Here is a 12,815-nt window from a genome sequence, read left to right on the forward strand (position 1 = left end):
TTACCAGCTAGGAATTTAGGGGATGCTGGAGGAACTTACTAAAGAGTAGCCCCACACTTGACGGGAACGTTTGAGTTTCAGAACAGTCCCATGGGAGTAGATATTATTATCTCCCATAATGAAGAAACGGAAGCTCACATAGGTAATTTTACCAGGGTCACGCGGTCAGAAAGTGAGGGCGCTTAAATTCAGACCTAGGTCTCTCCGACTCCTGAGCCTGGGCTTTTAACCGCTGCTCTGTGCCACCCAGTGGCAAAACAGTTGTCATTTCAGTAGCCCTTCTCCATTTACTTAACCCTGACAAATAGTATTGTCATTTACGTTTTACAGATGAGACGGAGGTCCTGAGAGTTTGCCCGATTTAAGGTCACGTGCCTAGGAAGTGCTGGAACCAAGACGCTTTCAGAGTTTTCTCTAAGTTTAGTGCCTTTTTTGTTTGTTTGTTTTAAACCACACTATTGCATTTCCCCCCATTTTGGAAAGCTTTATAGTTGGAAAGAATGAAAACCTGATCTGACCCCTTCATTTTATGGTTGAAGCAAAATCTGAGTAGGAGAAATCACTTGGTACAAGTCACAAGTCAGTGGTAGAGCTGCCGCAAATGCTTTTTGAATACGTGTGATTATGAATCTAAATGGCGGATGGCAGGGAGTGATAAGGTGGGCATACTGGAATCCAGATCTCTTAACTCTTAGGCAAAAGCCCTTTCTCCACCTGTTAAAGTGTCTCATTCCTTCTTTGGCCGTGCCAGGTGTATAATGATTCTGTGTATAGTCAGATACTACCTTTCTTTACCTGGCACTGCATTTAGAGAAGAACATGTTCTACTATCTCTAAGCAAAAATCTGGCAAACCAGAGACAGTGGAGGCAACGCTGGGAAGCCCAGAACCTACCATAGTAAGGGTAGATTCCCATCCGATTCTGGCTGACCCTGGACAAGGAATTTATCTTTCTGGACTTTCACTGATGTATTCATCACATTCACAGTGTCTTCTGTGTTCTGGCAATGTACCAGATACTGGGGATACAGCAGTGAACAAGAAAATCATAGATTAGTCCTTGTAGTACTTATATGGAGGGAATTAGACAATCAAATAATTACACAAATGTTAGCTTGTATTGTTAAAAAATAAGTGCTATGATGAAGTAAAGGGTGTTATGAAAGCAGACTACAGGACACTTGACCTAGTTGGGCTCTAGGAGATGGCCAAGGAAGCCATCCTCTGAGGAAGTGATGGTTCAGCTGAAATCTGAAATAAAAATGGAGACAAACAGTTAAAGAGATGAGGGAAGATCATCAAGGAGATTCAGTGGCATGTTTGAAGACCCCGGAGCAGAGGGAGCACTGGAGAAGTGAAAGATCACTTTTCTTATTTTGTAAAATACGGGTGGTGATTATCACTCTTTAGTTATTATGAGAACCAAATAAGATGATACTTGTGAAAGTATTTTATGTACAAGGGCCTGCGTATATGCACACTCATAAAAGTGCTTATGTTATAAGCTAGTATACAGCTGGATTGAAAGGAGTTGCTGGGACAGTAGATAAGCCAGGACTTTGGGTTGGTCATTTAGCCAAAATTAAAACGAACCTTCTATGAAGAACGGAAATCTTTTGAAACCCTCAACTTTGGAAAAAGAATGTGTGCTTCAAGTAGTTTAAAAAAATATTTCAGTCTGTAATCTCAGCACATTGGGAGGCCCAGGCGGGTGGATCACAAGGTCAGGGGATCGAGACCATCCTGGCTAACACGGTGAAACCCCATCTCCTAAAAATACAAAAATTAGCTGGGTGTGGTGGCACGTGCCTGTAATCCCAGCTATTTGGGAGGCTGAGTCAGGAGAATTGCTTGAACCCTGGAGGCGGAGGTTGCAGTGAGCCAAGATTGCGCCACTGCACTCCAGCCTGGGCGACACAGTGAGACTCTGTCTCAAAAAAAAAAAACAAAATTCAGGCCGGGCACAGTGGCTCACGCCTGTAATCCCAGCACTCTGGGAGGCCGAGGTGGGCGGATCACCTGAGGTCGGGAGTTCGAGACCAGCCTGGCCAACATGGTGAAACCCCATCTCTACTTAAAATATATAAAAGTTAACTGGGCGTGATGGTGGGTGCCTGTAGTCTCACCTACTTAGGAGGCTGAGGCAGGAGAATCGCCTGAACCTGGAAGGCGTAGGTTGCAGTGAGCCAAGATCGTGCCACTGCTCTCCAGCCTGGGCGACAGAGCGAGACTCTGTCTAAAAAAAAAAAAAAAAAAATTTAGTAGTTGGGATGCTATTATAATAGCTACAGTTTATTGTGTACCTACTGGATGCCAGGCATTGTACTGTGTGTATGTGTTTTGTTGTTTTTAAGAGACTAGGTCTCACTATATTGCCTAGGCTGGCCTTGGACTCCTGGCCTCAAGTGATCCTTCTTCCTTAGCATCCCAAGTAACTGGGACTATAGGCACCCACCACTGTTCCCAGCCATGCTGAGTGCTTTACATGCACTGTATAGCAGTTAACAACATAGACTCTGGAGCTAGATTGCCTGAATTCAAATCTTGGGCAGATTTTTGCTTCTGTTTTCTTATCTGTAAAGTGGGAATAATCATAGTACTTACTTCAGGGTTATCAGGAGGCTCAAATCAGTTAATGTGCATAAGCCACTTAGAATAGTTTCTGTCACGTAGTCATCGTTATATAAATGTAGGTATTGTTGTCATTATTGTTATCTTTTAAAGCCTCATTTATATCACTATGATGATGATGTGGAAGCTGTAGCTCAGAGAGGCTAAATGACCTCCCCAAGGTCACACAGCTAGTAAATGGGAGAATTGAGATTCCAGTTGCAGACTGCGTCCAAAGCTCAGACACTTCCCCACATTGCTTCTATGTATAGGTTAATTTTGTTGGCTAATACTTGGGATCTCAACAAATTTTTCTTCAGCTTTAATTCTTTATCTGTGCTGAACTGAATGTTAATTTGTATACCCTTAAGGTAAAGGACCTAAAGGACTGCTTTTATTGAACTTCCACTTTGAAATTTCCTGACTTCTGTGCAATTAAAATCTACGCCTTAAGCATTTTAGCAATGTGGTTTATTTATAGAGTTGTCTTCCGGTTCACGTGTACTGGGTCTGCTTTTGGGTGCTGCGTTTTCTGTCAAAGGTTGTTTATTTCTAACCCATTTTGATTTCCTGTTGCTTTGTGAGTTGGTATTATGACCTGCAACAGGAACACCAGGAAACCTGTCTTAAATGGAGCAGCCAGATTGAGACCCTGTAGACTAAAATAAAAAACTACTCATTATTCTACAGCCATATTTGGTTATAAGTATGAGTTAGGCATTGGTTTTATTAGGGAAAAACCTAGATATAGAAACTTCACTCTGAGCCAAACCTGTGAACAGTTCTGCTAAAATAGAGCATGGCTATTAGCTCCATGTCCTTGGACAGTGACTTAATCTTTCTGAACCTCAGTTTCAACATCTGTAAAATGGGGATTATTATACGTTCTTTGTGGCATTATTGAGAGAATTAAATGAAATAGTATGGTTAAAGCAAACAGTCCAAACTTGACCTCAATTAATAGTAGCTATTGATACTAATAAAGAAGAAAAATATTCCTTTTTTTCATCAAATCTGGTTTTATAGACTTCATACACTGATCACTAACTTCTAGTATCCCTTACTGTTAAAAATTCCATCACGAGAAATGATTTGCCTTTGTGCTACTCATTTGCTTTAAAAATGATAGCCATCATTTATTAAGCTGCTATATTCCTGGCACTATGTTAGTTGTTTACATGTATTCATTATTAAATTTTATTTTAAGTTCAAGGTTATTTTTATCATTGATGAGGAAAGTGATGCTCAGAAAAGAAGAGTAAATTGCCTAAAGTTGAAATTTACATCCAGGTCTGACTGATTGTAGGCTATTTTGTACATCATGAATAACATACAACGTTTCTTTATTGTGTCTGATGCTGGCATAAAAGTTTTAGAGGCCAGGCATGGTGGCTCACACCTGTAATCCTAGCACTTTGGGAGGCCAAGGCAGGTGGATTGCCTGAGCCCAGGAGTTCAAGACCAGCCTGGGCAACATGGTGAAACCCTGTCTCTACTAAAAATACAAAAAAATTAGCTGGGCATGGTGGCATGTGCCTGTAATCCCAGCTACTTGGGAGGCTGAGGCATGAGAATTGCTTGAACCCGGGAGTGGAGGTTGCTGTAAGCCAAGATCGTGCCAATGCACTCCATCTTGGGCAACAGAGTGAGACTCAGTCTCAAAAGATAATAAAGATAATATTTTTTAAAAAGTTTGAAAGAAAAGGTGATAGCTATCAACAGGTATTATTTTGGGGGGCTCCTGCTGTTTGCTAAGTACTGTGTCAAGGGCTTTACTTGCATAACCTCATTAATTATTCCTAACCCTAAGAAATGAGTACAATTATTCCCATTTTACAGTTGAAGAAATCAAGGAGCAGAAATATTCAGGAGTATTTAGTCAGTAATGGAGCTAGGATTGGCTTCCAGGTCTTCCTGACAGCAAAGCCCATGTTATTCATTCCATTATGTTGGATCAAAAGTTTAGGATGGGATTTTAAAAAAAAAATAAGGTGTGGGACTGTTACTCAAAGGAAGCAGCTTCCTGGTATTTGATACTAATTGTTCTTAATTTTTACCTGAGCCATAGCAACATTACTGGCAGAAGCTATTAATGATATATTTGTCAGTTAGCTAGGGCTGTGTTCTCCTGAGGTAGTTGTAGGTGACCATCTTTCCATGGTCAAAGACCTCAGATGTAGAATGCGTAACTTGTGTTAACACAGTAGAGGGTGGCATGTTCCAGAGCTCTAGTTCTATACCATGGAAGACCTCAAACCTCAGTCATGCTTTAAGACTCACATTAAAGGGCATCCTAATTGGTAATCAGTGCGTAAGGAACCAAATAAAATTTTAATTAAATGCTGTCGTGTGAATTTTCCAGTCATTTTATGCCTGTTGAGATGGTTTTCTTATTTAAAGTCCTCTTCTAGTGCTCTGCCTTCCCTCTTTAAACTTTATCAAGATTTTGTGCTTTTTCTCATATAAGGGTTTAATTAGCATCATTAAAGCTTTAGTCTGCTGCATATTTGCTTAATGGGCATTTTGGTGCAGTGGAAAGAGCCTGGGGTTTGGAGTCCAAAGTGGGGAAATTACTTAAATCTCTGTGAGCCTTAGTTTCTTCATTCTGTAAAATGAGGCAAATAATATTTTCTTCTAGGGCTGTTGGGAAAAGGATTAGAGATAATGTATTTAAATTGTCTAGTACTTAGCTCAGTTTATAGGAGTTGCTTGATAATTGGTACGAATTACCTGAAGTTGCAATATGGTCTCTTTTACTTAGATCTGCTTTTTGTCTTATTCTTTTTAGTGGATGTTTCCAAGGATTGTCTTCAGTCATGGCCTTGGGATTAAAGTGCTTCCGCATGGTCTACCCTGCCTTCCGCAATTATCTTGCAGCCTCTATCAGACCCGTTTCAGAAGTTGCACTGAAGACAGTGCATGAAAGACAGCATGGCCATAGGCAATACGTGGCCTATTCAGCTGTACCAGTCCGCCATTTTGCTACCAAGAAAGCCAAAGGTAGAGACATGTGACGTTCTCTCGTACTTCACCCCTTTCTTATATTTAGCCCTTGAATTATAGCTGGCAGTTATCTCAGATGTACTGAATTTCTCCCCTTGCTAACACAAGGAAATGGTGCCTCAGCGATTTCATTCGATTAACTTAAAAGGTTACAGTGGCAGAGATGGTGTTATAACCCAGTGCCTGTTTTCTCATTACCATACTGCCTCATTTGTTTTTTTGGTAGCTCAGAAAATGCCTAATTTCTTTCTTTTAGATTTAGAATTAAAGGTGTAAGTGCCAAGCAAGCTAGAATGCTTGTAGCAGGGATCAATATATTGTCTCCTTATAGGAAGATGCATGTTGGAAGTATAATTAAGACCAGAAGGTTGTTGGATGAAGTGGGTATTAGAGCCGTGGATTTAGATGGATGATCTTAATGGCTTGTGTCATCCAAGAATGAGACTGATGTACTACAGGTCTCAGCTTAAATGCTGCTTCCGATGGGAAGCCTTTCCTGACCTCTTAGACTAGGTCAAGTCCCGTTACCTGCACTCGTGCATTCTATTATTTTGCCTTTGATGCACTTAGACCAGCAGTGATTTAATTAATTAAACGGAAGATTGATTATCATTTATCTGTCTTCTGTGCTGGACCTGATGAAGGTAGATTCTCTATTGTTCTTATTTAGCACCTAACAGGCCCTGGATATAGTATGTATTGACAAATTTTGTTGAATGAAAGAATGAGTGATAAAAAATTGTCAGTCACACCAGCAATTTGCAGTGGTGGATCAGGGAGTCCTCCCCCAAGAATGGCGCTACATATATGCTGCTGAATATTTTCCCACTGACTCTCCTTTTCTAATTTCATGCAGACCTTCCCCTTTCTGTAATAGGAAAATTAACAAATTGCTGAAAGAACAGTAATGCTTAGAAGACTTATATTCTGTTAATAGTGATAACCTTTGATCTGTATGTAGCATTATATTTTTTAAAGTTTCTATACATTTACTAATTTATCCTTATAATTATCCATTGAAGGAATTATAATTTTCCATTGGAGAAATCCTTATAATTATCTAGTTAATCCAGATCTTACCATTTTATAAATGAAGAAACTGAGATAATTTGTGAGAAATTTGCCCATGTTCCTATATAATTAATGGCAGAACCAGAAACTTGAGTTCCTGATACCTACAGTATTGCAGTCTTGTAGTACACTAGACAGTAACTACAGTGCGTAAGCAGCATTTTTTCATATTTTGTGGGCTATTCAGTTTTGTCTTCTTTGATTGCCTCTTTAAAAGTTGGCTCGCACTTGTAATCCCAGCTACTCAGGAGGCTGAGGTGAGGGGATTGCTTGAGGCCAGGAGTTTGAGATTAGCTTGGGCAACATAATGAGACCTTGCCTCTTAAAAAAAAAAAAAAAATGCTAGGCCTGGTGGCCCGTACCTGTAGTCCTAGCTACTCAGGAGGCTGAGGTGGAAGGATGGCTTGAGGTGAGGAGTTTGAAGCTGCAGAAGTTGGTTGTTTGACTTTTTCTTTTAGATTTCTTCGATTCTTTTATATTAGGGATGCTCATTATTTGTCCATAATATGTGTTACAAGTATCTTCTTTGCTTTTTACTTTATGATGTTTTTGTTGAACATGGGTTTTAATGTCATATTTTTCAGTCCTTTATTAATTGTGTCTTCTTTAAGAAATACCCCTCTATTGCAAGGTAATTTATTTCTGAATATAATGTGAGGTAATTTTTAAAGTTTCCTTTCCAGATGGATAACAAGTTGTGTCAGAATCATTTATTGATTAGCCTACTCTGTACTCCCAGATTTGTAATGCCCCACCCCCCCCGTTGTGTGAGTTTCTTTATATATATATGGTATTGTTTCTGAGCTCTTGATTTTGTTGAACTGCTTATCTCTCCCTGCAGTAAATTTCATACTGCCTGACTTACTGTCATAAAGTTCAATTTAGTGGTACAAATCTTTCCCCTCACCACACATATGCTTTTCTTTTTCTTCTTGGCTTTCTCCTCTTCTATATGAAATTTATGATCATAGTGTCAAGTTTTCTCCAGACAGCTCTTGCACAAGGCCAGGAGTGGTGGCCCACGCCTATAATCCCAGCACTTTGAGAGGCCAAGGTGGTTGGATTGCTTGAGCTCAGGAGTTCTGACCAGCCTGGGCAACATGGGGAAGCCCTGTCTCCACAAAAATTAGCCAGGTGTGGTGGTGCACCCCTGTGGTCCCAGCTACTCTGGAGTCTGAAGTGGGAGCATTGCTTGAGCCCAGTAGGTCAAGGCTACAGTGAGCCGTGATCATGCCTCTGCCACTCCAGCCTGGGGGACAGAGTGAGACCCTGTCTCAAAAAAAAAAAAAAAAAGATCTTGTACAGTTATTTAATTAGTTCTTTAATCAGGTTTATTTCTGGGGGAATCCTATCTTTTTTTTTTGTCACTTTTATATATATTACTTTTTTTGAGTTATATATAAAGAAAAGTGTGTACATAAATCATAAGTTTGTGCTTCAGTGAATTTTTACAAAGTGAACGCAATCATGTAGTCATCACCCAAATCAATAAATAGACTGTCACTTGTGTTTTTGAAACTTACCACATGTCCCTTTGAGTTGTTACTCTCCCACTGTAAGGATAGATAACCCACTATATTGACTTTAACACCACAGATTAGTTTTGTCCTTTGTGAAGTCAGTATGGATTTTGTGTCTGACTTCTATTGGTAATAATCTATTTGTGAGATATGTCCATGTTGTGCACATAATGGTTGTTTGTGCATTTTTATTAATGATATTCTACTGAAAGTATATACCACAATTTAATATCCATTCTACAGTTGACAGACGTTTGGGTTGTTTCCAGTTTTGAGCTAAAACAAATAATGCTAGTATAAGCATTCTTGTACATGTGTTGTGGTGCACATATGTCCCTTTCCATTCTTCTCCCCTCCTGTCCTGTTGCCCTCCCTTCTCCTCTCTTCCCCCAACTCTCATTGGATTGGCTAGGAACTCTAGTGTCATTTGAATAAATGTGACTGGTGATAATAGGCATCTTTGTTTTATTCCTGACTTTATAGGAAATACTTCTTATACGTTAACGTTAAGAGTTATGTTTGTGGAGAAATCATATTACCTGACTTCAAATTATACCACAGAACTATAGTAACCAAAACAGCATGGTATGGGCATAAAAACAGACTCATAGACAGTGTTAGTCTGTTCTCATGCTGCTATGAAGAAATACCCAAGACTGGGTAATTTATAAAGGAAGAAGATTTAGGCCAGGCACAGTGGCTCACGTCTGTAATCCCAGCACTTTGGGAGGCCAAGGTGGGTGGATCACTTGAGGTCAGGAGTTCGAGACCTGCCTGGCCAACATGACAAAACCCTGTCTCCACTAAAAATACAAGTTAGCTGGGCATGGTGGCACATGCCTGTCATCCCAGCTACTTGGGAGGCTGAGGCAGGAGAATTGCCTGCTCCCGGGAGGCGAAGGTTGCATTGAGCTAAGATTGTGCCACTGCACTGCAGCCTGAGTGACAAAGCCAGACTCCGTCAACAAAAAAAAAAATTAAAAATTTAAAATAAAAGGAAAGAGGTTTAATTGACCCACAGTTCTGCATGGCTGGGGAGGCCTCAGGAAACTTATAATCATGGCAGAAGTCACCTCTTCACAGGGTGGCAGGAGAGAGAATAAGTGCCCAGTGAAGGAGGAAGCCCCTTATAAAACCATCAGATCTCTTCAGAGCTACCTCACTATCACAAAAACAGGATGGGGAAAACTGCCCTCATGATTCAGTTATCTCCATCTCCCCCATGACAGGTGGGGAACTACAATTCAGGATGAGATTTGGGTGGGGACACAGTCAAACCATATCATTCCACCCCTGGCCCCTCCCAAATCTCATGTCCTCACAATTCAAAACACAATCATGCCCTTCCAACAGTCCCCCAAAGTCTTAACTCATTCCAGCATTAACTCAAAAGTTAAAGTCCATAGTCTTATGAGACAAGGCAAATCCCTTCTACCTAGCCTGTAAAATCAAAAACAAGGTAGTTACATCCTAGATACAATGGGGTTACAGGCATTGGATAAATACAACCATTCCAAATGGGAGAAATTGGCCAAAACAAAGGGGCTACAGGCTCCATGCAAGTCTGAAATTCAGTAGGGCAGTCATTAAACCTTAAAGTTCCAAAATGATCTTCTTTGACTCCATGTCTCACATCCAGATCATGCTGATGCAAGAGGTGGGCTCCCATGGCCTCGGGCAGCTCTGCCCCTGTGACTTTGTAGGGTACAGCACCCCTCCTGGCTGCTTTCACGGGCTAGCATTGAGTGTCTGCAGCTTTTCCTGGTGCACTGTGCAAGCTGTTGGTGGATCTACCAAGTTCTGGGTTGGAGGATGGTGGCCCTCTTCTCACAGCTCCACTAGGCAGTGCCCCTGTGGGGGCTCCAACTTCACATTTCCCTTCTGCACTGCCCTAGCAGAGGTTCTCCATGAGGGCTCTGCCCTTGCAGCAGACTTTTGCCTAGACATGCAGGTGTTTCCATACATCCTCTGAAATCTAGGCGGAGGTTCCCAAACTTTGATTCTTCTGCGTACCCGCAGGACCAACACCATATGGAAGCTGCCATATGGAAGCTGCCAAGGCTGAGGGGCTTGCGACCTCTGAAGCAATGTCCTGAACTGTACCTTGGCCCCTTTTAGCCATGGCTGGAGCAGCTGGCATGCAGTCCCAAGGCTGTACACAGCAGGGGGGGCCCTGCACCTGGCCCAGGAAACCATTTTTCCCGCCTAGGCCTCCAGGCCTGTAATGGAAGGGACTGCTAGAAGGTGTCTGACATAACATTTGCCCCATTGTCTTGGTGATTAACATTCAGCTTCTTGTTAACTTATGCAAATTTCTGCAGGTGGCTTGAATTTATCCCTTGAAAATGGGTTTTTCTTTTCTGTTGCATTGCCAGGCTGCACATTTTTCAAACTTTCTTTTTTGAGACGGAGTCTTGTTCTGTTGCCAGGCTGGAGTGCAGTGGCGTGATCTTGGCCCACTGCAACCTCCGACTCCCTGGTTCAAGTGATTCTCCTGCCTCAGCCTCCTGAGTGGTTGGGGTTACAGGCATGCGCCACCACGCCCAGCTAATTTTTGTATTTTTAGTAGAGATGGGATTTCACCATGTTGGCCAGGATGGTCTCTATCTGCTGACCTTATGATCTGCCTGCCTCGGCCTCCCAAAGTGCTGGGATTACAGGGTTAAGTCACCATGCCTGGCCAAATTTTTCAAACTTTTATGCTCTCCTTCCTCTTGAATGCTTTGTCACTTAGAAATTTATTCTGCCAAATACCCCAAATCATCTCTCTCAAGTTCAAAGTTCCACAGATTCTAGGACATGGGCAAAAACCCACCAGTCTCTTTGCTAAAGCACAGTAAGAGTCACCTTTGCTCCAGTTCCCAACAAGTTCTTCATCTCCATCTGAGACTACCTCAGCCTGGACTTCATTGTTTATATCACTGTCAGCATTTTGATCAAAGCCATTCAACAAGTCTCTAGGAAGTTCCTAACTTTCCCACATCTTCCTGTCTTCTGAGCCCTCCAAGTCTCTAGGAAGTTCCAAGCTTTCCCACATTTTCCTGTCTTCTTCTGAGTCCTCTAATCTGTTCCAGCCTCTGCGTGTTACCCAGTTCCAAAGTTGCTTCCACATTTTCAGGTATCCTTATAGCAGCACACCACTATTCTGGTAGTGTATTAGTATTTACTGTATTAGTTTGTTCTCACACTGCTAATAAAAACATACCCGAGACTGGGTAATTTAGAAAGGAAAGAAGTTTAATTGACTCACAGTTCTGCATGGCTGGGGAGGCCTCAGGAAACTTACAATCATGGTGGAAGGCACCTCTTCATACGGGGGCGAGAGAGAATGAGTGCCCAGCAAAGAGGGAAGCTGCTTATAAAACCATCAGAACTCTTGAGAACTCACTGTCACAAGAACAGGATGGGGGAAACCACCCCCATGATAAAATTATCTCTACCTGGTCCCTCCTACTACATGTGGAATTATGGAAACTACAGTTTAAGATGAGATTTGGGTGAGGACACAGCCAAACCATATCGTAAACCAGTGGAACTGAATAGAGAACCCATAAACAAATTCATACACCTACAGTGAACTCATTTTTTGACAAAGGTGCCAAGAACATACATTGGGGAAAGGACAATCTCTTCAATAAATGGTGCTGAGAAAACTGGATATCCATATGCAGAAGAATGAAACTTGATTTCTGTCTCTCATCATATACAAAAATCAAAATGGATTAAAGACTTAAATCTAAGACCTCAAACTATTAAACTACTACAAGAAACCATTGGGGAAACTCTCCAGTACATTGGAGTGGGCAAGGATTTCTTGAGTAGTACCCCACAAGCACACACAACCAAAGCAAAAATGGACAAGTGAGATCACATCAAGTTAAAAAGCTTCTGCACAGCAAAGGAAACAGTCAACAAAGTGAAAAAACAACCCACAGAATGGGAGAGAATATTTACAAACTACCCATCTGATAAAGGATTAATAACCAAAATACATATATAAGGAGTTCAAACAACTCTAGGAAAAAATTTAATAATCTGATTTAAAAATGGGCAAAATTTTTGAATAGACATTTCTCGAAATAAGACATATTTCAAGATGGCAAACGTGCACATGAAACGGTGCCTGGCATCATTGATTATCAGAGAAATGCAAATCAAAACTATAATGAGATATTATCTCACCCCAGTTAAAATGGCTTTTATCCAATATTCAGTCACTAACAAATACTGGCAAGGATGTGGAGAAAAGGAAACCGTTGTACACTGTTGGTAGAAATGTAAATTAGCACAACCACTGTGGAGAACAGTTTGGAGGTTCCTCAAAAAACTAAGAATAGAGCTACCATATGATCCAGCAATCCCACTGCTGGGTGTATACCCAGAAGAAAGGAAATCAGTATATTGAAGAAATATCTGTATTCTCGAGTTTGTTGCAGCACTGTTCACAATAGCTAAGATTTGGAAGCAACCTAAGTTTCCATCAACAGATGACTGGATAAAGAAAATGTGATACATATACACAATGGCATACTATGTAGCCATAAAAAAGAATGAGATCTTGTCATTTGCAACAACATGGATGGAACCGGAGGTCATTCCGTTAAGTGAAAT

The 12,815-nt window shown here is 41.1% G+C and overlaps 1 protein-coding gene across 8 annotated transcripts in view; it reads left to right on the plus strand.

The window, feature by feature from the left end:
• Positions 1-12,815, plus strand: part of MRRF (mitochondrial ribosome recycling factor) — a 64,576-nt gene that overhangs the window by 529 nt on the left and 51,232 nt on the right. For 4 of the 8 annotated variants that reach the window (XM_003264089.4, XM_003264087.4, XM_003264088.4 and 1 more), the window contains exon 2: positions 5,399-5,610. The exons of 1 other annotated variant lie outside the window; for it this stretch is intronic. In XM_003264089.4, the coding sequence (XP_003264137.1) occupies positions 5,399-5,610 (212 nt within the window). Of the gene's footprint in view, positions 1-330; positions 660-5,398; positions 5,611-12,815 lie in introns of all 8 variants that reach the window. 3 more of the 8 variants (XM_030817762.1, XM_030817764.1, XM_030817765.1) reach the window with 3 other exon arrangements.

Source organism: Nomascus leucogenys, chromosome 8 (assembly GCF_006542625.1).
Source record: "Nomascus leucogenys isolate Asia chromosome 8, Asia_NLE_v1, whole genome shotgun sequence".
NCBI lineage: Eukaryota > Metazoa > Chordata > Mammalia > Primates > Hylobatidae > Nomascus > Nomascus leucogenys.